The sequence below is a fragment of the Triticum aestivum genome, chromosome 5B (assembly GCF_018294505.1).
Source record: "Triticum aestivum cultivar Chinese Spring chromosome 5B, IWGSC CS RefSeq v2.1, whole genome shotgun sequence".
In the NCBI taxonomy this organism is placed as follows: Eukaryota; Viridiplantae; Streptophyta; class Magnoliopsida; order Poales; family Poaceae; genus Triticum; species Triticum aestivum.
This window is the reverse complement of record NC_057807.1, coordinates 147,479,115-147,504,721: the sequence shown is the minus strand read 5'-3', so window position 1 is coordinate 147,504,721 and position 25,607 is coordinate 147,479,115. Positions and strand designations below refer to the sequence as shown.

General features: G+C 48.5%; 2 protein-coding genes across 2 annotated transcripts; one reads left to right on the top strand and one right to left on the bottom strand.

Annotated features, from left to right (window-relative positions):
* The first annotated feature begins 2,401 nt into the window (after window positions 1-2,401).
* On the top strand, window positions 2,402-4,285 carry LOC123110877 (LIM domain-containing protein WLIM1). The gene is made up of 5 exons (XM_044531514.1): window positions 2,402-2,757; window positions 2,873-2,969; window positions 3,041-3,084; window positions 3,515-3,598; window positions 3,864-4,285. The coding sequence occupies exons 1-5, from the start codon at window positions 2,617-2,619 to the stop codon at window positions 4,086-4,088; spliced, it is 591 nt and encodes a 196-aa protein (XP_044387449.1). The 5' UTR covers window positions 2,402-2,616; the 3' UTR covers window positions 4,089-4,285.
* Window positions 4,286-6,338: 2,053 nt separating this feature from the next.
* LOC123110876 (F-box protein At3g12350) lies at window positions 6,339-12,482 on the bottom strand. The gene is made up of 2 exons (XM_044531513.1): window positions 11,505-12,482; window positions 6,339-7,072 (listed from the first exon to the last, which is right to left on the bottom strand). Exons 1-2 carry the CDS (start codon window positions 12,225-12,227, stop codon window positions 6,629-6,631), a joined length of 1,167 nt encoding a protein of 388 aa, XP_044387448.1. The 5' UTR covers window positions 12,228-12,482; the 3' UTR covers window positions 6,339-6,628.
* Between the last annotated feature and the right edge of the window lie 13,125 nt (window positions 12,483-25,607).

The window sequence follows — 25,607 nt, the reverse complement described above, 5'->3', positions numbered from 1 at the left end:
AGATTTATTTGGATTTATGTACTGTATCGGTGATTGTTGCATTAGCTAAAAGAATGCTTTCCAACTTGAAATTATTGATGAACAAATTATGTATCGAGAAGAAATTGATGGATGAGATTGACACGACACAATGGCTTTGCATCGGAGAATTCTACAAGAAAATTTGTAGGTAAATTGTATAAGTTATTTTATATAAATATTGGCTTTCGGATGCATTTAAGTAATCATTAATAACATTTTGTAGATGCATAAATTATTTATCATCATTGCTTTTTTTAGAATCATTATTTATCATTGCTATGATGTTTATATTAAGGGGCCTCAAATTTTACGTTCGCCGGGCCCTCAAAATCTCAGGACCGGCACTGTGTGCTTCGTCGCTGGATGGCACCGCTGCCGATTCTGGCCGCCACGGGTCACTCTGCTCCCCAAATCTGTCCCCATTTCTGTCGTTCGTCGTGCCACATCCCCGCACCGCACGAATCCGGCCGCCACCATCGGCTTCCGCCCATCGTCGCCGGATCCATCATCCCCGCCACTAGATATGTCCATTTCGGTCGTGGGGCGTCCGTTTCGTCCATTGCCGCCATCGGCGCTTGTTTCGTCCGCCGCAGTCGAGCTTAGCTTCTCCACCAGTCATTTTGTTTGTCGCCACCGGGCTTCTCCGCTGCCTCCCGTCGAAGATGTTGTCGCACTAGCCATCGCGAGCGCCATGCCGTACCGTGGTGTTCGTCATCGGCGTCGGGCCACTTCGCCGCCGAGATCACCTGAGTGGCTCAGCACCTTTGAGACCGAGGAGCTCGCGGTGCTCGCGTATGATGCAGTGGCAGTTCGATACGATCGGAGCTTGGCCGAGCTCAATTTCCCCGAGGTGGCTGGCCATACAGATTCCTCACCCCTTCCATGGTCTAGTGCGGAGAAGGCACGTAGAGTCGAGGCCACTTATTAGCTGCACATGACGAAGCTGGCCCAAGCTAACCCGGTACTCGTGGTGGCAGAGCTTGCATTCTATGCCAAGAGGGACACGGAGCGCGTGAAGGAGGACGAGGAGCACCAACACAGTATAGAAGTCGAGGTCCATGAGTTGTTCGACCAAATTGACAAGGAAGGTTGTTTCGATGAGGAGGAGGTGAAGCCTTCTACCGGCAATGACCACGAGGTAGGCCCCTCGGCCGAAGGGGCAATCGACATCAACTCGATGACGACGACTTCACAAATACGCAAAGCTTGCGTATCTTTTCATTGATAGAAGGAAAGAGAATGAGTACAACAGTAGATACAACACATGACATGAACGCAAGGAGGCATGAACATGGTACCCTCGGCAGAGAGACGGGGTGCTTAGCTCGAACAAAGTGAAACACAACTAAACCCGCCAAAACTAAAACTAGAGGAGCAAACCAAATCAACAGGACGTCAAACATCTTCAAGTCCAACACCGGGACACAACGATCTAGCAAGACAGCGCCTTCAAGAAGAGGAACGACGTCGTGACGCCGTGGCCATCCGATCCGGAGAACCGAACCTAGAGTTTCCCCTGCTGCTCGACGAGGGTCACATATCAAGGCCAAGGCAGCGCCTCCAAGAAGGAAAATGGCACCCGCGAGTGTCGCCGCTGCCAGCATCGGCAAGCCGAGCGTGGATTTCGGCTGGCCTGAGTATGAGCAATCCCAAAGTCGCCAGATCAGGATCTAACGACGACAACTTTGACGGGTACCTTGTGCGTACAAAGACGCCTTTCCCATGATGGTGTATTGTAGGTGTGACGATGAGTAGTGTGATGATTTAACATAGGACTGTTTTTAGTTATCTAGTGTGATGTCGTTTTAATGTTAAATGTTGAACATTTTGTATTAGAGTTAGAAATTATGAAATATGCAATTATGTTACGGAATTAAAAATTTCAGGTGTCTAAAAACTTTTTATTATTATTTTCGGACACCAACTTTTACATCCTCTATTGAAGATGCTCTCACCCAGCAGACCCACCGACTGAGCTTTGGTTCATCCAGTGCATATGGTGTGCTGGCAGCACGTTTCAATCAGGGACCCTCAAAGATTATTACACTTAACGAGAGAGAGAGAGAGAGAGAGAGAGAGAGAGAGAGAGAGAGAGAGAGAGAGAGAGAGAGAGAGCATGTCAAGAATATAAATTACCGTGGGTTTTTAGCCCCCTCAAATCCCCAAGATGGAAATCAGCTGGCATTTACCTTTCACCCCAAATGCTTTCTCTCCCTGCCACGTCATCACCAGTTACCACGTGGATTTTGCTTAGCCCCTCCGCAAATTTCCACAACCACCACCTCCTTTTTCGTTTCCTTGAGCTGCTACAATCTCATTCCCACTTGACTAGTACTACTACTCGTCCTGGCTCTTTGCTTCCACCCCCAACATTATTCCCTGTCTCACCCAAGCTGTCCTGCCCCGCCTCGCGGCAGCAAACATGCAATACCTGCAGCTGCAGGCCACCACCAACCGCGCCACGCCATTTACCACCATATAATCATCACTCGCCCCCAGGCCTGTCGGGAGCGAAGCCAAGCCAGTCTTGTGTTGGAAGAACGCCTCGCCATCACCCCATCTATCAGAGCAGCAGCTTGCAGATCGGAAGAGGCAATGGCGACTTCGTTCCAGGGGACGACCACCAAGTGCAACGCCTGCGACAAGACGGTGTACCTCGTCGACAAGCTCACCGCCGACAACCGGGTCTACCACAAGGCCTGCTTCAGGTGCCACCACTGCAAGGGCACCCTCAAGGTACCACTTCCCCCTTCCCCCTTCCCCCTTCCTCAGTCCTCCTGCCTCATATCATACCGCATTCTTCAGTTTGAGATGTCACTTGTTCAACTTGTTCTATGTTTCCCTGGCGCAGCTCGCGAATTACAACTCCTTCGAAGGAGTGCTCTACTGCAGGCCTCACTTTGACCAGCTCTTCAAGAGGACCGGCAGCCTGGACAAGAGCTTCGAAGGTACGGCCTTAGCCTATCACACTGCATTCCTTTGCAATTCTTCAGAAACTAATGGAGAAATGTTGATTCAGGCACTCCAAAGGTTGTCAAGCCAGAAAGGAATGTTGGGAATGAGGTATTCACTAATATCCTCTAACATCTATCTATTCTTTGCAAAGTACTCCCTCCGTAAACTAATATAAGAACGTTTAGATCACTACTTAATCTAAACGCTCTTATATTAGTTTACGGAGGGAGTAGATCATTAGTATTGTTTTTTCCAAAGATGGTCCAAAAACACACACCCAAGATAATCCAAAACATACATAGATTTTCCTTTTCTTTTCAAACCATGCAAGAGAGCTCCGTGTTATTCATTAACAAGAAAGGTAGTGCAACGCCGGATCCGAACAGATAGGGAGCTTAGTTCAATAGAAAATGACGTTTTGCAAACTGATAGGCAGAATATCGACAAAATCGTGCAACTAATCGGCATTATTGATCCTTTGTTCTTTGTGAGCTAGTACCACATTTGGTGATGCTTATCATGAGTGTTTTCTTGGCAGAATGCTACTAAAGTCTCGAGCGCATTTGCTGGCACCAGAGAGAAATGTTTTGGATGCACCAAGACGGTCTATCCAATTGAGAGGGTACTATTATTTTCTACTCTTATGTCTCAATTAAGTATCTGCATTATTATCTTCTGGACTGCTACTTTTTAGCTGGAGTTTCCTTTACTTAACAACATGTGGCTGGATTCATATTCATCTGCTGCATTTCCAAGTCGGGCATTCAATTATTAATCTTCTTTTTCTATGACAAGACAAGGCGACGCGGACGTATTGTTCATATCATACCTCTTTGGTTTGCATACATAGCAGTGCTCTGATCATGACACCCGCACCAACTCTGCAGGTTACTGTGAACAACACCATGTACCACAAGAGCTGCTTCAAATGCTGCCATGGAGGGTGCACCATCAGCCCTTCGAATTACATCGCGCACGAGGGAAAGCTCTTCTGCAAGCACCACCACACCCAGCTGATCAAAGAGAAGGGCAATTTCAGCCAGCTCGAGAACGACCACGACAAGACGTCACAGAGTGCCGGGTCAGTGGATGATGAAGACTCGGAGTATTAGTCAGTCCTTGAGGATATCCATAGATGAATAACGAGCCCTTCTGCATTTGCACCAGAGCAGTGTATCCTTCTGCTGCGTGGTTCTTTTGAGATTTTCCAATCGAGATCAAGTGCATTCCAAAGACAATTATGTTATTGCCTTGTACGCATGTAAACCTTGTTATATCCATGTCAAAATATCTCTACCTGGTTCGAAGACGTCTGTGTGCATACAAGCAAGAGAAATGTAAGTTGATTTATCATTTGGCTAAAGAAGAATAGGTAATAGGGGCAAAACTTATTTTATGTCTAAAAGAAGAAAACTCTGAACAACTTTAATCTTTCCACAGAAAAGAAATGAGCTGGTACCCCAAAAAGAATAGGTACAGATCTGGAGGCCCATTAATTAATCAGTACTGAAATAGACATTACAACAAGCTGTACAAATATGATATATATTTTTGTGCGTCGATGATAGAACAAAGCTTTCTAGCAGGTTTGAAGCAAGTAATGATAGATCATTGTGTTGGGGATACAGTACTGAAGAAGTATTCTATTATGCATAATTAACTGAAAAGGAAGTCATCCAAAGATACAACTATACTATACAATGTAGGGTGTGGCATCATTAGCAAAGCAAACATCTTAAGATATCACTGGCAAGCCATTTATAACACAGGATATAAAAAATGCATTCACTGAGAAAGATTTGAATGGCCACAACATGATTTGTCCTCTTTATGTTCCATTATTTCGGCTTGTTAGCCCAAGAGGATGGACAAAATTAGTTCAGATGCATAAATCAGATAGGGCCTTTTCTACCTTGTTCCAATTTATTTGCGCCCCTAGAATCTCATTGCCAGCTGAAAAGTACACAAGGCCATCAGAACGCTGCGAGATCATGAGACGACCAACCTGTCCCTGGGAAGAAAACTATAGTCACTTGCCAGCTGAAATGTAGTGTATGAGAGGATCAGAAATTGCTCTAAATTTCAAGGATCAATCATGGCAGTCACTTGCCAGCTGTTGGGATTACCAGGCAGGCACCCAGCTTGGATATCCTGACACCATCACTAGCTGTCCTTTGACCAACTAGCATGCCAATTTCCTCCCATCAACTGTTTCATTTGCTTATTTGTAATTATGACAGCAGGACAACATAGAATTATCACGAGGGACCTTAACACACATGTCGGTTGACATGTAAAGGGAGAATATTAAGAATGGAGTAAGGAATTAGCCATATGCAGTACCAAAATGAAGAGCGTCCTGGGACAGTCATAACTAATAATCAACCGGAATGATGAATGATGTGGTACTCCCTTCCGTCCCAAAATAAATGTCGTGGTTTTGGTCCAAATTTGACACGGCACTTATTTTTGGACGGAGGGAGTATATACCAACATAAAATATTAGTCCAAAAATACCTGTTAAATGTAGATAATGCGGCATTTCACATAATGAAGATGAGTAGCTCCAAAGAGATCTTGGACCTAGAATGAATATTTATATTCATGAACCAGAAGCATAAAAGTAGGAAACGGGGAAACTATTCCTTATCTTTATTGCGATATTGTGTATCCCCTGGCCAAACAATAGAATCTGCATCTGCTTGCTATTCTTAGCTGTACGTTTTCCTACTGTTTGGCAAAGTGGTAGACTGGCAGTACCATATTCTACCAGGGAAGTAGTAATCACTACTAATCACTGCAGACAGTGCACACAGAACACTGGTCTTGAATTGCTGACCGTATGTGATGTACATGTAGAGGCATTTCCACAAAAACAGCTAGGCGTCCTCAGGCCTTTCACTACTGGGCTCCACATGGCGACTTGCGCTGAAGAAGAGGGCTCATGATAAGCAAATCTACACCTAGAGGAGAAAGATAGACGATACAAGTTTATTAGAAAGACAAGTATAACAGCATTGATATACAAGAAATGGAAACTTAAGATTGTGTAAATCACTGTTACCACTTACCACCAGATACAAACCGACTGAAATTATATGCAGAGATGTGACAGGCAAACTACCTCTCGAGAATGGAGCACAGGGATATATGCTCTTGAGAAATGCAACTGCAAGTAATACGAAACTATATGCAAGAGTAGAACACTACCTGTTTACCTATCCACACAGCGCGGTTGAACTGAAGTGCTAAGCTGATACATTGGTGAACCAATTATTTTGATAGCTGAGCAAAAAGTGGTGACTGCCCTTAACGGCACAGCATTCACCTAAAATGGGACAACAAAACAGCACCTACGAAGAAGTAGCAACTCCAATTTATTGAGAATTAAATTTTGTAATAATGTTACAAGGGTATTCTAGCAACAAGTAAATGCCAGAAGGGACCACCATTCAGTGCAGTATCAGGATACACGGTTATCCTACGAACAAGTACAAGACCAAAGGGCCAGATCTGGCGAATTGCCATCTATAGTAGTAGTACAACAACTGGAAGCAATATGCTTCATGCCAGATGCAATTTTTTTTCCTAAGAATGATGTACAGATGGCTTCCTAGTCCTAGCAACAATTACATGCCAGAAGGACATATCTTTAGGATGATGTATCAATAATACAACCATCCATGGAGACATGCTTCAGATCTATAATTGAATTACTTCCAGTGAATCCGAACCCAAAGGTTCCATCTTCATAAAGCCAAATCCTCCCCTCTACATTCCTGGTATCATCAAAGGGAGCTAACAGATGAGGATGAACCAGGTCAAAACTTGAATTGATGCACAGTATCCGAGAGACTGCCTTGTTCCAAGTCTCTGTATGGCCACAAGTAACAACTCCAATATGCTCAAGGCAACTATAACGATCCAGCTCCCGTTCAGAGAATGGTGGTTCAAGAAATGTAGCATCTGTAGTCCAGAAGACAGGGGAGTAGCCTGAGTTTTGCCCCCTATTCTCACTAACTCGTCGACAAGTCACTCCACCAATGTCGTCATAGCTGATAATGTAAAATTCCAGAGTCTTATTCTCGCATACACCCTGTTTGAGGAAAATAAAGGTTAGCATCAGTTTCTTAAATTACAAAAGATATTCTGTAAACTAAGAAAAGTGATTTGAGAAATCAGCTGATGATATATACTCCCTCCGTTCCAAAATAAGGGTTGTGGTTTAGTTCTTGAACTAAAACCACAACTCTTATTTTGAAATGGAGGGAGTATCATATATACACATTAACCTTCTATTGGACTATATCTTTTAAGACAATGTCAATCTCCAAATACTAATGAAAACAATCTATAGACGATATAAACATAACAGAGTTTCTGATGAACAAAATCAGTAACACCAAACTAGAACAGCAAATCATAATTGTGGAACTGTCTTTCATGAGCTAATTTGCTACACATAACAGGAGATAGAGAGAAACAAGCAAAAATGAAATCATATTTAAAAGTTGCACGCAAACCTTGTCTGAAATCTCATACTAGTAAATAGCAATTGCTATGCATCCACAGGAAATAACCCATACTTTCCAAAGCCTCTAACATGGTAAGGGAAGGTTCTCTTCAATTTTCTATCCACCAACAGGGCTCCTAGTCACAGAGACATATGGGGAGTGGGGGTGCAATTTTTTGCACTGGCAGTACTGCAACCACTTGTCAAATTCAGCACTCAACATCGCGACTACGAAGAAAGCAGTTACTTGCACCGCCAATTCTATGCAGCCTTTACAATAGTTTCTCAATTAAATCACTGGTTGATGATAAAATAGTAAATATCAGAGGAGTTGAACTTGCGAATTTTGCTAGCCGTTCATTTCCAAAAATAAACCCAAAAAATAACATTTATTTGAGCTTTTAGGATAGAAGTCCTAGTCATCCCAAACAAGTAGGAACTGAAACCTCTTAGGCAGTAATGTTATATCCTTAGTTCTGGCGGCGGCACTAAATGGAACTACACCAAGTTTTCAAGCTTTTGTTATCCAATGAGAATTACATTCTCAGTCTATACAGTCTTGTTGCCATGCGTTCTCGTATCATGACACAACAGGGATTCTGACTGCAGATATAGCTTCCACACAGCATTATGTGTTCGCGGGGTGATATGAACAGTGAACCATGAAAGAAACTATTTGCCATGCTAGCAAGGAAAACCACCTCTGGTGGTACTGCCCTTGCCCTTTCATTAGCACTATCTGTGAAAACCAAAAAATAGCTATTCTAACAAGAACTCAAAGTCAACACAACTGTCACTGAGCAATTTTTCTTCACAAAGACTCTGATTTTCAAATGGCTATGATTTTAAGAACAGTTAAATTTACCTAGGTTACCCATAGTTCAATTCTAAAACAAACACCTTCATGCTCTCTTTAGCGACAATCAATTCGAAGTGACCTCCTTTGACAGTCATAGGTGTGGTCCACCATAACAAGCATGCCAACTTGAACTTCAACCGATATTTCAAACTCAATGCCAACCATGTGCATGATACGCAGGTTAGCATAGAGGCCCAGGGGCAAACACTATGAATGCGCACAATTTTAACTTGCACAGATATCTCAAACTCCATAAATTGTGCCATGAGAAAATGGACAGAAATTCAATTATAGCATTCAATCAAAAACAATTTATACAATAACTAACATATCCAATTTTCAGTGCCAACCTTGCTGCTACGCTACTTCAATCTAAGAGATATCTCAGTGTTATGACCATCATATTAGGGGCTTAGCCCAGTGGGTTGTGGCCCAAGTTATCTTATCGTTATTAGGGGCTTAGCCCAATTATCTTATCATTTGCTTAGGAGTCAAGTAAACCTCTCTATATAAGGAGAGGTGATGTATCGATCTAATCAAGCAAGAAGCAATCAGTATTTGCTCGGCTTCCCTTAGGGAGCCGGGAGACCTAACCCTGCCGCCTCTTGCGCCGCCGCCGCCTCTTCTCCACCACGCAAGGACAGCGCCCAGCCGCCGGCCGCCGCGCCCTCGACCTCGTCTTCCTCCATCTTTCCCCTACAATCTCCGCCCTAGAACCGGCAGAACCCTAGCTCCTAACACCTTGGTATCAGCTAGCTTGGTTTTGACCATGTCATCACCACCACCAAGCCCGTCGCTGCTCCTCGCCACCACCGCCGCCGCGCCATCACCGATCATCCACGGCACCGCTGGCCCTTCCCTCGGCGCCGATGGGATCCACCGCCGGCGCATCGACCTGCCAGTCGCCGCCCCCCTCCACGCGGCTGCCGCCATCACCCTCCAACATGCCGCTCGTCTACTCCCCGGAGGCGATGACCGGCGTCCTCAACGATCTGGTCGTCGCGGTCCAGGGCATCCGGCTGTTCCTGGCCTGTCCGTACGGGCCGCCAACACCTCCGCCGCCGGTCGTTTCCTCCGGGCCGCCGGCCCTGCCCTGGTAATCGCCGCGGCGATCGCCGGGGCCCCGTTGCTCCAGCCGCCGCCCGCCCCCGTGCCATCCTGGCCGCAGTGGCCCGCGCTGGCTCTCGCGGCGCCACCCGCGCCCGCCCCAGCGCCACAGTGGCCGCACTGGGCCGCGCCGGGCCCAGCCGCGCCACCCGCGCCAGTCCATCTTCCATCGCAACCGCCTAGCTCCGGACTGGGCCAGTCCACACCAGGCGGCCTCCCGATACAGCACGTCCGTTTTCCGCCGTCGCCGTCCCTGATTCCGACCTGGCTGACTGGGACGTCACCACCGCCAGCCTACACAGAGGCCGGGGAACCACCGGTACCCACGCTGCAGTACGGTGACCCGTCCGGCTCCGCGGGCCCCTACGCCGGCCACCCCACCACCGACCGGGTGCCGCCGTCATCGCTGCCCCGCACCGCCGAGCCAGTCGTCCATGGCGCTCTGACCCAGACGCCGCCACTGTTCGCCAAGATTGACTTCACCACTTATGACGGCACGGAGGACCCCCTCAACTGGCTCAACCAGTGCGAGCAGTTCTTCCGCGGGCAGCACACACTCGCGTCGGATCGCACTTGGCTCGCCTCTTACCATCTCCGCGGTGCAGCACAGATGTGGTACTACGCCCTCGAGCAGGACGAGGGCGGCATGCCCCCGTGGGAGCGCTTTCGCGAGCTGTGCCTCCTTCGTTTTGGGCCACCGATCCGCGGGAGCCGCCTGGCGGAGTTGGGCCGCCTACCCTTCACCTCCACGGTGCAGGACTTCGCCGACCGCTTCCAGGCCCTGGCGTGTCACGCGCCGAGTGTGACGGCACTACAGCGGGCCGAGCTCTTTGTCGGGGGCCTTCCAGACCACATCCGCGTGGACGTCGAGCTGCAAGGACCCCAGGACCTCCAGACGGCCATGTACTACGCTCGGGCGCTCGAGCGCCGCGCGGTGGCCATCCAGCAGGCATCACCGTCCCGGGCCGCCGGGCCGCTACCCGGGCCGGATGTTCCCGCGCAAGGTCGGCCTGCTCAGGCTTCCGCGGCACCCCTCGCTGCGGTCGCGGCGCACCCGTTCCGCCGGCTCACCTCGGCCGAGCTACTCGAGCGTCGCCGCCAAGGGTTGTGCTTCAACTGCGACGAGCCCTACACGCCCGGCCACGTCTGCCCGCGACTCTTCTACCTGGAGGCTGCAGACTACATTGAGGAGGACGCCGTCGCGCCGACCCAGCTGTCGCGAAGGTGTTTGACGCTGGTTGACCACCGCGAGGAGTTCAGCAAGCGCTTCCCCGCCTTACAGATCGAGGACGTGCAGGCGGGGAGAAGTGTTATGACCGTCATATTAGGGGCTTAGCCCAGTGGGTTGTGGCCCAAGTTATCTTATCGTTATTAGGTGCTTAGCCCAATTATCTTATCGTTTGCTTAGGAGTCAAGTAAACCTCTCTATATAAGGAGAGGTCATGTATCGATCTAATCAAGCAAGAAGCAATCAGTATTTGCTCGGCTTCCCTTAGGGAGTCGGGAGACCTAACCGTAGCCGCCTCTTGCGCCGCCGCCGCCTCTTCTCCACCACGCAAGGACAGCGCCCAGCCGTCGGCCGCCGCGCCCTCGACCTCGTCTTCCTCCATCTTTCCCCTACAATATCCGCCCTAGAACCGGCAGAACCCTAGCTCCTAACACTCAGTCATCTCCAATCAACATAATAGTGATGATCACCTGACCATGGGAGTAATAACCAACTAATCCTCTTATAGTGCACGCAATTCATGTCAAAGTACAGATACTCAAAAAGCGGAGTAATCACACATGAACAAACATATTATCCGCAAGGGTGCATGCTAAATTCTGATCTGATATGGCAAACTCCCAAAACTGACCTATGCCAATAGGTGCAACAACAGACAGCTGATCTATGACAATTCCTCACACGAGCAACCACATTTCACAGTATCAGTAACAGTACCGATTCCGCATGCACTCCATGAGAGTATTAGTATATCAATCAACTACTCCAAGGAGAATACTATGCAACAACAAAGGAGCAAGCTGTGTGTGCAAAGGAAGCACCTTCCACAGGCCCTGCAGCGGCCGCGCTTTGGTCGGCTCAGCATCTGGAATCCTCACAAAGTGTTCAGGCTCCATTCGACCACCTTTCCTCCTTCCATGCCTCTCCCGCCTTCTCCTCCCTGCCCCGGGGCTCCTACGGTTCGCGAAATGCATATACATCTCCTCCGGCGGAGATCCTCCTTCCATCCCCTCTTCCTCATCTTCCCCCGACGCCGCCTCCACCACAATGTGGTTGTCCCCGACGAAATTGACGCAGACCGGAACCTCTCCGAGAGCCGCCACCGTGTCACCGGATTCCGCGACGGAGAGGGTCACAAAGGGGGACTTGGAGACGGCGAGGCCGCGGTTGGAGGGTGCGAGGAGGGAGGCAGCGAGAGTGGCGCGCGGAGCCCACTCGAACGCGACGAGGGATGGCGAGCCGGAGTGGGAGGAGGGGAGGCGGCGCCAAAGGCCGAGGAGTCGGCGTAGGCGGTGGAGGGAGCGGAAGAGGCGACGCACGGAGGCCGGGCAGGCCTCAGGGGAGGGCCGCGGCGGCGGGAGGCCGAGGCGGAGCGCGAGCGCTAGCGGGAGCGCCGGGGAAGACGCCGCGGCGAAGAGGGCGCGACAGGTGCAGGCGGCGGCGGCGGCGTCGGCCGGCGCGAGGAAGGCCAGGATCGCGAGCAGCGCATCCTCCGGCAGATCCTCCAGCGCCGTCTCCGCCGCCGCCACCAGTGAGGTCGCCATGGTGCAAGAGCTAGGGTTAGGATTTCCTTCGAGTCGGCGCGCAGGCGACGAACTGATCGAATTTCCCGATGAGATCGGCGTGTGTTGGAGCTTGAGAGATGATGGAATTGGGGATTTGGAAACGGGCGGTGGTCGGAGGCGTGGGAGGAAGTGAAAATGGGCTTGGGTGCGAATATTCGCCGGGAGACAGCGTTTCCTTCGAGAGTTTTTTCTTTCTTTTCGCGGGGCGTTTCCTTCGAGAGTTCGAGTCAGTCGGCCAAGGGCCATCGGGACTTCGGGAGCCCGGCGGCGAGTAAAATGCATCAGTGCACCCTGAACATGCTGGCTAGAGCATCACCAATAGGTGCGCGATATTAGCGCCCCGCTGGAAAAATTCTATTTTTTTCATGCGCGCAGCCGTTTCGAACGCTTCATAGTAGGTGTTAGAATAAATCCGAGGCATACCGTTGATCATCCAAGGATCAACCAGTCACACGAGCACGACACCGAGATTTGTTAACGAGGTTCACCGATATGGCTACATCCCGGGGGCTTGACTATGGGCGCTCATCCCCATGACACCGCTACAATACCGCACACGGCGCCCTGGACACCGGCACATGCCGCCGGCTTCCCCTACGTTTCGGTGTTATTATGTTGGCATAGATTACATCGTGTGTCTAGCATGAAAGGCTTAGGATACAAGTGTTCTAATAGGACACGACTCCATATCCTATCTAAACACAATACAACTACAAGTCCAATTGTAACCTACCTTGTACATTATATTCGACACAACTCCAACAGTAGGCGCAAAAAACGCGCGCGTGGCGTACCTGGTTCAGCGCGCGGAGCGAAAGGGCATCGCACGCCGCTTATTTCATGTGCCCGCTCTCGCGCGCTGCACACTCGAGTGCCCGCGCCGCACTGCCGCCACCCCGCCTTCGCCCCGCCCCGCGCCGCCGCCGACGAATTCACCCGTTGGACGGTCGCGCTGACATCCCCCCAACCCCTTCCTACACCCGCGACCTCTCCTCCGCCACCGCCAGCGCAAACCCTAGCCGGGGAAGCTTTGGCTTCGCCTTCGCCACTGCTCCTCCAAGCACCGGTCTCGCGCGCGGCCTTTTCATGGTGCCACGGACGACCTCGGTGGGTGGCATCCTCTCGAAGCCACGTGGCCTCTTCTCGAAGCTTCCAAATGCGGTGGTGGCGAAGGCAGGCAAGGTGTCCGGGAAGAAGAACAAAGCGGCGGACGGCTCCTCTAGGCGGCCGAAGAAGAAACTTGCAGGTCGTGCGACGGATGCGGCGGCAACCGAAGCGCCGGCGAGCTCGCTTGTTGCGCCGGCGGTCGATGCGCACAAGGTGTTTGATGAAATGCCCACAAGGTATGATTTCGCCCACTTTTTTCGGTTGTTGTGTTTTACATGAATGGATACATATGGATAGCTTATTTAGTTTCGTCGTATGTACTTTGTAGTTTCAATGATGAGACATATATGTCAAGTATGGGTGTTGGCTCCAACAATTTTCATTGGTCTCAAACTAATGAAGTGCATTTAGATGATCATTAGTTTGAGGTGGACAGAGGATGGTGAGGGTATCGTTGATGCACCAAAAGGAAGAGCGGGCAATTACACCATGGACAAAGACATATTGCTATGCAATACATGGTTGAAAGTGTCCAGGTATGCCATCATTGGAGGGGACCAAAGTAGAGATGCATATTGGATCCGGATGAAGGAGCACTTTGTTTTACGCAACAATAGTAGAATTGACCACACGGAAAGATCTATTCACTCCCAGTGTTTGACAATCAACAAAGATTGTCAAAGGTGGGCGACCGCACTTAAAGCGGTTGACACGATAAACCCAAGTGGCACTAATGATAGAGATAGGGTAGTGCCATTTCTTTCATGATTCTTCCATGTTCACATGCTTCTTCTTTGGTGTTTTAAGTGCTAACTTGTTCTTTTGTTTGTAGCTCACTATTGCACAAAACTTATTTCAAGGAGAGGAGAAGAAGACCAAGAAAGGGAAGATCAAGAAAGAGAGACCATTTACCTTGCCCCATTGCTATGATGTGTTGAAGGATGATGAGAAATGGAAGCCCTGTGAAGGTGTCAAAGAGGAGAGCAACAAACGCAAGCAAACTATTAATTTGGATGATGATGAGGAGGAGGTATTAAGTGATGGTGGCAAGAGAAGCCCTACACCAACTCGGTTGCCTACTCCAAGCCAAAAAGACCAAATGGAGGCGAGAAAGACGCAAAAGAAAAGAAGAAGAGAAAAGGAGATGATGAGTTTAAAATGCTATGGAAGCTATTGTGAAGGCAAGAAAGGAAGCGAACGAGGTGAGGATGATGGCATGGACCCAAGATGCGGCGACCGAGGAGAGGAGGGTGGCAGTGTTGGGGAACGCAGTATTTCAAAAAAATTACCTATGAGCACGCAAGATCTATCTAGGAGATGCATAGCAACGAGCGGGGAGAGTGTGTCCACGTACCCTCGTAGACCGAAAGCGGAAGCGTTTAGTAACGCGGTTGATGTAGTCGAACGTCTTCGCGATCCAACCGATCCAAGTACCGAACATACGACGCCTCCGCATTCAACACACGTTCAGCTTGATGACGCCCTCGATCTCTTGATCCAGTTGAGGACGAGGGAGAGTTCCGTCAGCACGACGGCGTGGCAACAGTAATGATGAAGTTACCGGCGCAGGGCTTCACCTAAGCACTACGACGATATGACCGAGGTGTGTAACTATGAAGGGGGGCACCACACACGGCTAAGACAATTGTCTGTTGTGTCTTTGGGGTGCCCCCTGCCCCCATATATAAAGGAGGGGAGGAGGAGGCCGGACAACAAGGGGCGTGCCAGGGAGAGGGAGTCCTACTAGGACTCTAGTCCTAGTAGGATTCGGCCCCACCCTTTTTTCCTTCTACCAGAGGGGGAAAGGGGAAGGAGAGGGAGTAGGAGAAGGAAAGGGGGGTGGCGCCCCCTTCCCAAGTCCAATTCGGCCTCCTGCCTTGTGGGGGGCACACCAGCCCCTTGTGGGCTAGTTAGCCTCCCTCATATGGCCCATAAGGCACATATCTTTCCCCGGGGGGTTTCGGTAACCCCTGCGGTACTCCGGTATGTACCCGATACACTCTGAAACCCTTCTGGTGTCCGAATACTACCTTCCAATATATCAATCTTTACCTCTCAGACATTTCGAGACTCCTCGTCATGTCCGTGATCTCATCCAGGACTCCGAACAAACTTCGGTCATCAAATCACATAACTCATAATACAAATCGTCATCGAAGTTGTTTCGAGTGTCAAAAAAAATCGTCATCGAACGTTAAGCGTGCGGACCCTACGGGTTCGAGAACTATGTAGACATGACCGAGATACATCTCTAGTCAATAACCAATAGCGGAACCTGGATGCTCATATTGGCTCCTACATATTCTACAAAGATCTTTATCGGTCAAATCGCATAACAACATACGTTGTTCCCTTTGTCATCGGTATGTTACTTGCACGAGATTCGATCGTCGGTATCATCATACCTAGTTCAATCTCGTTACTGGCAAGTCTCTTTACTCGTTCTGTAATGCATCATCCTGTGACTAACTCATTAGTCACATTGCTTGCAAGGCTTATAGTGATGTGCATTACCGAGAGGGCCCAGAGATACCTCTCTGATACACGGAGTGACAAATCCTAATCTCGATCTATGCCAACCCAACAAACACCTTCAGAGACATCTGTAGAGCATCTTTATAATCACCCAGTTACGTTGTGACGTTTGATAGCACACAAGGTGTTCCTCCGGTATTCAGGAGTTGCATAATCTCATAGTTAGAGGAACATGTATAAGTCATGATGAAAGCAATAGCAATAAAACTAAATGATCATTATGCTAAGCTAACGGATGGGTCTTGTCCATCACATCATTCTCTAATGATGTGATCCCGTTCATCAAATGACAACACATGTCTATGGTCAGGAAACATAACCATCTTTGATTAACGAGCTAGTCTAGTAGAGGCATACTAGGGACACTCTGTTTGTTTATGTATTCACACATGTACCAAGTTTCCGGTTAATACAATTCTAGCATGAATAATAAACATTTGTCATGATATAAGGAAATATAAATAACAACTTTATTATTGCCTCTAGGGCATATTTCCTTCAGTCTCCCACTTGCACTAGAGTCAATAATCTAGTTCACATCGCCACGTGATTTAACACCAATAGTTCACATCACCATGTGATTAGTTCACATCGCCATGTGACTAATACCCAAAGAGTTTTACTAGAATCAATAATCTAGTTCACATCTGATGCGGAGCATCCCATGATCATCCCCATGGATGCATCTACATCCCCTACAACACCACTTGGACCTATGACTCGAGCACGTGCAAGAGCTCTTGAAACCGAGGTGACATCACTCCTCTCCCAATTCCCTTTCGATTCACATGAGACATGGTTACTACCTCAAATGGAAACGCTATGCATACTCAGGTACCAAGGAGTTAACCGTGAAGAAGCTAGGAAGCAAGGAGAACCGGAAGTGGAAGACATGCGTGAAGATGGAGAGGAAAAGCACAAAGGCCCAGACTAGCCGGACGATCCGGACGGCGGCCCGGACGATCCGGACAGAGCCCGGACGATCCGGACCACCACCCGGACGATCTGGCTAACTCACCCCAAAGGCACCCGAAGCTCCCACCTGAAGCCGGATCATCCGGACCCCGTCCCGGATCATCCGGATCCTGCCCGGACGTCCGGACCCCCAGCCGGACATCCGGCCCTGCGCCGCCACCAGCCGGGCATCCAGCTCATCCGGGCCCCCACCCGGACCATCCGGACCAGCCCAGATCATCCGGCTCCTGACCCGGATCATCCGGCCAGCGCGTGCGCGCGCGTGTTGGGTTGAGCCCATGTACCCCTTCGCCCCCTAGTCTATATATAGGACTCCTCCTCCTCACTTTGAGACTTAGCATTGGATTAGCTCATATTTGTGTGAGAGCCTTTGCTCATCCACTTGGTTACTTCTCCACGGAGTTCAGGACCTCTTCGGAGAAGATCCCCAAGCGGATTCAAGACCCCTTTCTAGGGAAGAACATCAAGGCCTCCTCTTGGAGAAGAACGGTTCCGTTTGTATCCTTTCCTTTGTTGATTGTGGATCATATGTTACTCTATGTGTTCGGTGATCTAGCACTCGTGTGATTGATTCTATGTCGGTTTAGTGTTTCTCTCTCTTGTTTTCCCCGTGTTCCCCTTTGTGATTTTCGCGCGTTCCTCGTGTTCTCCCATAGGATCCCCTCCAAACGTGAAAGATCGACTACTTAGGGTTCCACCCTACATCATCTTGGTATCATGAGCCACGTTGATCACGTTTTGGAGCCCCTACCCCGTGTTTTCTAGCTTGATTTTGTTGTTTTCGTCCTAAATCCGAAAATCCCCACCAAAAATAGCCCCAAATTTTTTTGTGATTTGTTGGTTTTGATGAAGATTTGTTGATTTTGATCTGTGGATTCGGTGTGTAACTTGTGGATCTTGCTTTTCCCCACCTTCCCCCCCTCGAAATCCATCCAAAATCCGCGGATTCGTCGAAATTCTTGTCGTTTTCGAGTTCATCCTGAGCAGTTCCCGACCGCGATTGACCTGCCCGGATCATCTGGACCCTGACCCGGATCATCCGGACACGCCCAGATCATCCGGCTCTTGACCCGGATCATCCGGCTTCCTCTGCCGAAACTGCATTTTTGCAGTTCTCCACCACCACCACCTACGTCTACATACTTCCCCACTTCAACCACCACCACTTCCACCTGCCAAAATCCCACGACATAACCTCCGTACCACCATTCGACTTTGGGTTCGAGAATTTGAGTTGTGATTTCCGTGTCCTATTGTGTTTCGGCTATTTAGGTACGGTACGACATCAACAACCAACGCTCATCTTCGTCGACTACTCATCTTCGCTAGACGGTAACTTCGACGACATCTTTGTCATACCTTGCAATTGCATTGATAACCATCATACCCCATCTTTGGTGTAGCTTACCCATCAAGACTAGCCTTTGAGTATTGCCGGCAACGTGACTTGTGTGCTGAGTGCATCGAGCTTGCTAAGTAGGGTACTTGCTGTTGCTGATTTCAGTCCCTGTTCTACTGTTATTTTTATGCCATGTAAACTTGATGCTACAGAGAGATCCATGCATATTTTGAGATATTTCAGTAAGGGTGTTTTGAACATATGGTTATGCTCTATCCATCCCTGCCCTTGGTTGTAATTATGGAGTAGTCTAGCATGTCATTTTGGTGCTCTACTTTTGCTTCAAAATGTTTCCTGGCAGATTGTTTACTTGTTATTCAATTTAGCCAAGGTTGCTATAGTTGATCCTTGCATGCTATGGACTTGTTCTTGCCTTGGTTTGTTTCACAAACATGTCTTATTGATGATGCTATGCTTATCTTGTCATGCAATGACTTGTGATGAGTGAATCGAGCTTGTTAAGTAGTGTAATTGCTGTTGTTGTTTCGCTAGGCTGAATCTGTTATTTGGTGATGCTATGTAAACCTGCTTCTACAAGTCATTCTATGCATAATCTGGAGATGTCCTATAAATATGTTTTGATCTACATGTCATCCTCTATCCATCCATGCCCCTGGTTGCATTTATAGGTTGCTGTAGCTTGTTGTAATCTTGCTCCAAAGTTGCTAAATAATGTTGCTGTCAGCCTGTTAACATTAAGTTCAGTTGCTTCCATGCTTATTGTTAGTGATCCATGTACCCTATGGACTTGCTATTGCCATGCTTAGCTTCATAAACATGCCTTCTTACTGTTGGGTGCCTTGCCATGCCATGTTTTTCTCTGTAGTGAGTTGCACAAGCTCATCTATATGCCTTCATAATTCTGTTCCTGCCATGTATGAATCTGTAATATAACTTGCCATGTTTACATGGGTGCCATCATATCTTCTGATCCTTTTTGGCTCTTGGTCAGTAAGGGACTTTTGTTCTATGCATTTATTAGATTCATGCCATGCCTTTGTTTGCCATGTTAAGTTCCTGTAACATGCTGTTTGATAGCTCTACACATTGCCACCTGATGTTATTTCCTGATATGTCTGAAACTGTTATTATTTGCAATCTTACCATGTCTTTTTGAGCATGTTCTAGTATTTTCTGGAGATAGCTCAGTGTTCATGTTTTGTTATGCTTTACCTGTACATCATGCCCATGCCTTTTGTTATTATGTTGAGGTCCTGTAGCTTGTTGTTTTGATGCTTGCAATATGCCTACTTGCTGTTATGGACAGATTGTTGCTATGACTTGTATAGAGTGTGTGTGTTGAACCGTTGCTCCGTTTTTGAGTGTGCTCTATATGAAACTTGCTTGATTTTACATGTAGCTTCATATTATCATGTTGCATCCTTGTTTTGGTGTGTTTGCTTGATGTTTGGGTGCATTTTGCATCAATGCCATGTTTAACTTGTTTTGCTCATATCTTCTAGGCCGTAGCTCCGAACTAAATGAACTTTATATGTAACTTGACTAGAATATCGTGTAGATCATCTTGGTACATCTTAACTTGCTGTTTATCAACTTGAACATAAGGTTTGTTCAGATCTGGACCAACTTCGAAATTTGCATATGAGGACTTACCGGAATTGTTATATGTTGTTCCCGGCCTCATTTAAACTTGCCTTGATGTGTTGTTCTTGTTTGCATCATCTCTTGCCTCGAGTAGCTTCATGTAGCCTTGTCATGCATCATGCTTGTTGTGCATCATGCCTTGTTCATGTGTGGTGTGTTTACCTTGTTGTGTGCTTCTTTTCGATAGTTCCTGTTTCGTTGCGATCGTGAGGATTCGTTCGTCTACGGTTGGTTCGGCTTCATCCGTTCGTCTTCTTCATGGACTCGTTCTTCTTCCTTGCGGGATTTCAGGCAAGATGACCGCTACCCTAGATCTCACTACTATCATTGCTATGCTAGTTGTTTCGTTCTATCGCTATGCTGCGCTACCTATTACCTGTTTATCAAGCCATCCCAAATTGCCATGAACCTCTAACCTTTGACACCTTTCCTACGAAAACCATTGTTTGGCCATGTTACCGCTTTGCTCAGCCCCTCTTATAGCGTTGCTAGTTGCAGGTGAAGTTGAAGATTTCTCCATGGTGGACAGGATTTTGGTTGGGATATCACAATATCTCTTATATTATTAATGCATCTATATACTTGGTAAAGGGTGAAAGGCTCGGCCTTTTGCCTAGTGTTTTCTTCCACTCTTGCCGCCCTAGTTTCCGTCATACCGGTGTTATGTTCCCGGATTTTGTGTTCCTTACGCGGTCGGGTGATTTATGGGACCCCCTTGACAGTTCGCTTTGAATAAAACTCCTCCAGCAAGGCCCAACCTTGGTTTTACCATTTGCCTCACCACCACCTATCCCTTTCCCTTGGGTCGGCCAACCCGAGGGTCATCTTTATTTTAGCCCCCCCGGGCCAGTGCTTGTCTAAGTGTTGGTCCGAACCGAGCGATGTCCGGCGCCCCCTGGGCAACCAGGGTCTATGCCAACCCGACGTCTTGCTCATCCGGTGTGCCCTGAGAACGAGATATGTGCAGCTCCTATCGGGATTTGTCGGTGCATCGGGCGGCTTTGCTGGTCTTGTTTTACCATTGTCGAGATGTCTTGTAAACCGGGATTCCGAGTCTGATCGGGTCTTCCTGGGAGAAGGTCTATTCCTTCGTTGATCGCGAGAGCTTATCATGGGCTAAGTTGGGACACCCCTGCAGGGTATAATCTTTCGAAAGCCGTGCCTGCAGTTATAGGCAGATGGGAATTTGTTAATGTCCGGTTGTAGACAACTTGACACCTGATCCGATTTAAAACGCATCAACCGCGTGTGTAGCCGTGATGGTCTCTTCTCGGCGGAGTCTGGGAAGTGAACACAGTTTCTGGGTTATGTTTGACGTAAGTAGGTGTTCAGGATCACTTCTTGGTCATTACTAGTTGACGACCGTTCCGCTTGCTCTCTTCTCGCTCTTATTTGCGTATGTTAGCCACCATATCGTGCTTAGCCGCTGCTGCAGCCTCACCACTTTACCCCTTCCTTTTCCCTTTAAGCTTTGCTAGTCTTGATACCCATGGTAATGGGATTGCTGAGTCCTCGTGGCTCACAGATTACTACAACAACAGTTGCAGGTACAGGTTGTGCGATGATCATGACGCGAGAGCGATGCTTGCTTGCGTTGAGTTCTTCTTCTGCTTCTTTGATCAGGGGATAGGTTCCAGGTCGGCAGCCTGGGCTAGCAGGGTGGATGGTGTTTGAGCTTTTGTTTGTGTTTTCATCCGTAGTCGGATGATGCTCTATGTATTGTGATGTTGTATTCGTGTGACATTGTATGCCTCTTGTATCTATCCCCATCTATTATGTAATGTTGATGTAATGATATCCACCTTGCAAAAGCGTTTCAATATGCGGGTCTATCCTTGGTGGGACCTTCGAGTTCCTTTTGGATAGGGTCGCATATTGGGCGTGACAAGTTGGTATCAGAGCCTCGACCGACCTTAGGAGCCCCCTTGATTGACCGTGTAGTTTGGCCGTTGTTGAGTCTAGAAGAAAACTGTTTTCGGAGTCTAGTTATATCGGAGAGTAGGAATTCTTTTTACTCCTCATCCCCTTCGTCGCTCTGGTAAGGAATCTTGACGTAGGTGTTTTGAACTACTTCTCTTCCCTTTCAAATTTTTCTTTAGGATCACACAGTTGGTTTTCCAATCGTTGTTCCTCAGCTCTTTTGATCCGGTGCATTTCTCGTCAAGTCGACTCGAGCCTCTTCATCTTTGAGTTCAATCCTCAGTTGTTTTCTTTTACCACACACCCACCCCTTTTCTTCTCGGAGCCGGAGTCCGTAATCGAGTATCCATCCTACTCGTGCGAAGCCTTTGCATTCTTTCAACCGGTGTTTTCTCTTCAAGATATTCGTCGATTCCCCTTCAAAGTTGCCTTTGTTTTCCCGCCCTCCCACCCTCTTCTTCCCGGAGTTTGAGCATCTATTCGAGAAGCTTTTTCTTTCGTGCGGATCCTTTTCAGTCTTCCCTCAATCATTTCAACCGGTGAATTCTCGTCTCGTTCGTCATTCTTCATCTCTTTTTCTTTTCCGGTGGATTCAATTCTAATTTTTGGTAGTGACTATATTCTTTTCCGTGGATCAAGTGTTTTCCCTACTCGTTCGCCTCTCGCCAGTTTATCCTTTCGGAGTGTTCAAGATATCTCAGGAGATTCGTCTGTGTTTGAATTAATTCGAGGTCGTCACCTCATTCAAATATTTCAATTGTTCCGATGCTTCATCTATCTGTTCAACAATCCTTTTCAACGGTGTTATCTATTCAGTGGGCCTTAACCCACAGGTCTTTTCCCAGGATCTTACCTGACTCTTCTAATTCCCCCGGAGTTATTCTCAATTCTTTTCAAGTGTGACGTAAGAATGGATTCCATCAGTCACATGCCTTTCCAAGATCGATTTCAAATCATTTCATCGTCGGCTCAACCTCTTTGCTTTTCATTCTTCCGGAGTTTCTCAGTAATTTTGGTGGTGTTTCTCGTCGTCTTTCTCATCTTTGAAGACCGAAGAAGAGTTTTTCGTCTAAACCTTGTTCGTTCTCCCGAAGTTTCGTGGTTCTAGCTTCATGTCATCCTCTCGATTTATTTCAGTTTGTCAGATATTCTTTCTTACCCATCCGGAGTATTTCAGGAGTTGATTTCTATTTCTTTTCACCGGAGGCCATCATTCCTGTTATCATTCTCTATTTATCCCGACGCTTCATTCAAGTGTTCTTTAATCAGCTCGACTTCTTCCCGTTCTCTTGTATCTGAATCCCCTCGAGCATATTGGTTCTTCTAATTCTTCTTGGTGATTCAGTCTTTTTCATCCGTCATTTTCGAATTCTAACGGTGGTTCTTTCAGAATTATTTTTCTTTGGTTGTCATTTTAATTCATTCGTTCTTTTCAATCCTACCGGTGGTTCATGAAGACCTTCTCAAGTTTGCGATATGTCACTTCTCAATTCTTTTTCAAGAAGAATAAGTAGTATGCAAAATCCATTGCGTGTCATCAATTTAAGTTGATGAAGGATAAGCACACAATAAATCTTATTCTTATTTCATTCGAGTGATTAATCCCTTCCTTCGGAGTTTGTTCTTGGTGAATAAATTCTAGTTCCAAGTGTTTTCATCTATTCTTTCCGGAGTTCAAATTTCCTCGGACATTTCATCAGAACCTCCATCTAAATCATCGCAAGGCTCATCTATTCTTTCATCCTTCATTTTATCTCATCATCCTTTTGTCACCGGAGTTCTTCATGGTGGTTCTTCATGATTTAATTCATTCTTCAAGAGTTCATCAAGTTTCATTCCATCTTCTTAAGTTCGTTTTCTATTCCTCCTTGTCTCAGCCGGAGTGCTTCCTAAATCGTTCCAGTCTTATTCGTTTCTTTTCTCATTCTAACCACTCCGGTTAGAACGAGTTGTTTCATAGTCTATCTGATTTCGTGAGCTTTCGATTCTCATCATGCTCGTCGTTCCTCTCTTCTTCTCGAGTGCTCTCGATTCTTTGATTCTTTTCTTGAGTTCTTATTTCACCTCATCCCTTTTCCCTTCCGTCTCGGTCCTAAGATCTCGGGACGAGATCTCTTGTTAGTGGAGGAGTGTTGTAACACCCCGGATTCGATGCGCCAGGTGTCTGCCAGTTTTTCACCGCTGTTGCCATGTCATTTGCTTGTGTGTTGCATTTTATCATGTCATCATGTGCATTTCATTTTGCATACGTGTTCGTCTCATGCATCCGAGCCTTTTCCCCGTTGTCCGTTTTGCAATCCGGCGCTCCTATGTCCTCCGGCGTCCCCTTCTTGCCTCTCGTCGTGAGCGGGTGTTAAATGTTCTTGGAATGGACCGAGGCTTGCGAAGTGGCCTTGGTATACCACCGGTAGACCGCCTGTCAAGTTTCATGCCATTTGGAGGTCGTTTGGTACTCCAACGGTTAACTAGGTAACCGTAAAGCCTCTTTTGTTGCAGCTCAACACCCCTTCCAAAGTGGCCCAAAACCCATCTAACTCCCCTCCATGCTCTCGGTCGTTCGATCACGATCGCATGGCCGAAAACCGCACCTCATTTGGACTCTCCTAGCTCCCTCTACCTATATAAACACATCCTCCCCCGAAATTCGCGGATGAATTCCACCCTAACCCTAGCCCCGCTCCCCTCGCGCCGCCGGACATGTCCATCCCGAGCCGGACATGTCCGCCAGGCGCGTCGCTCCGGCCAATAGCGAGACGCCACGTCAGCGCCGCCGCCTCCCTCCTCCAATCGCCGGCTGCCACCTCACCCTCTCTCTCTCTCCTCTCTCCACCGCGCGGCCCGCGGGTCCCAGATCGGGCCCGCGCGAGCCCGCGCCGCCGCCGCTGTCCGCCCGCTTGGCCCGGCCGGCCGCTGCCGCCGCCCGCCTCCGCGCCGGAGCCCCTCCGTCGCCCAGCCGCCGCCAGTCGCCGCCGGGCGCCGCTAGCCTCGGCCGCGCCTCCTCGCGCCCGGGATCCGCCGCCCGCCCGGCCTCCCGGCCTCCCGCGTCGCCTCTCGGCCTCCCAGGCCGCTGCGGAGCGCCGCTGCCACCGCCGGCGCCGACTTCCTCGCACCGCCGCCGGTTCGCTCCGGCCGCCTCGCCCCGCCTCCTCCTCGTCGCCGTTTGGCCTCGCCCCGGCCAGATCCGGGCAGGCGCGCCCCGGATCCGCCGTCCCGCGGTCGGCTCCGGCCGTCCCGGCTCGCCGGAGCTGCCGCTCCGGCCACCCCGTCGCCCACCTCGCCGATCTGCACCGCCCCGTACCCCGATCCAAACGGACACGCCTCCCCCGATCCACTCCGTCCCGGAACGGCTCCGTCCCGATTTCGCGGGGTGAGAATTTGACTAAGTCCCAGATTGTTGTCAAAATCATGCCATGTTCATGCCATCGTATCTCTGCATCCATAGCACCATTTTGTGCGTGTAATATGTCAAATTGTTCGTCTCGACGAGTAGATCATTTCATTCCATTGCACCATTTTCATTTGAGCTCATCTTGATGCCCAAAATGCTGTTGGAAGAGTGCTAAGTGATGTTAATCTGCTGAAACTGTTATAACTTGCTCATTTGTCATTTTTGCCATGATTGATGTGTGCATCCTATGAGGTTGATGTCTACATGTGTTTTGATCTATGCCATGACATCTTTCCAGAGGTGCTATCCATGTATTTTTGTGATTTGTGTGCTGAGTGCATCGAGCTTGCTAAGTAGGGTACTTGCTGTTGCTGATTTCAGTCCCTGTTCTGCTGTTATTTTTATGCCATGTAAACTTGATGCTACAGAG

Excerpts from the sequence above, each read along its gene's own strand:
- LOC123110877 (XM_044531514.1), top strand. The coding sequence starts at position 2,617 with ATGGCGACTTCGTTCCAGGGGACGACCACCAAGTGCAACGCCTGCGAC. Across the intron at positions 2,970-3,040 it reads CCTGGACAAGAGCTTCGAAG|GCACTCCAAAGGTTGTCAAG; the intron begins GTACGGCCTTAG and ends ATGTTGATTCAG. Across the intron at positions 3,599-3,863 it reads CGGTCTATCCAATTGAGAGG|GTTACTGTGAACAACACCAT; the intron begins GTACTATTATTT and ends CCAACTCTGCAG.
- LOC123110876 (XM_044531513.1), bottom strand. The coding sequence starts at position 12,227 with ATGGCGACCTCACTGGTGGCGGCGGCGGAGACGGCGCTGGAGGATCTG. Across the intron at positions 7,073-11,504 it reads CGCTGCAGGGCCTGTGGAAG|GGTGTATGCGAGAATAAGAC; the intron begins GTGCTTCCTTTG and ends TTCCTCAAACAG.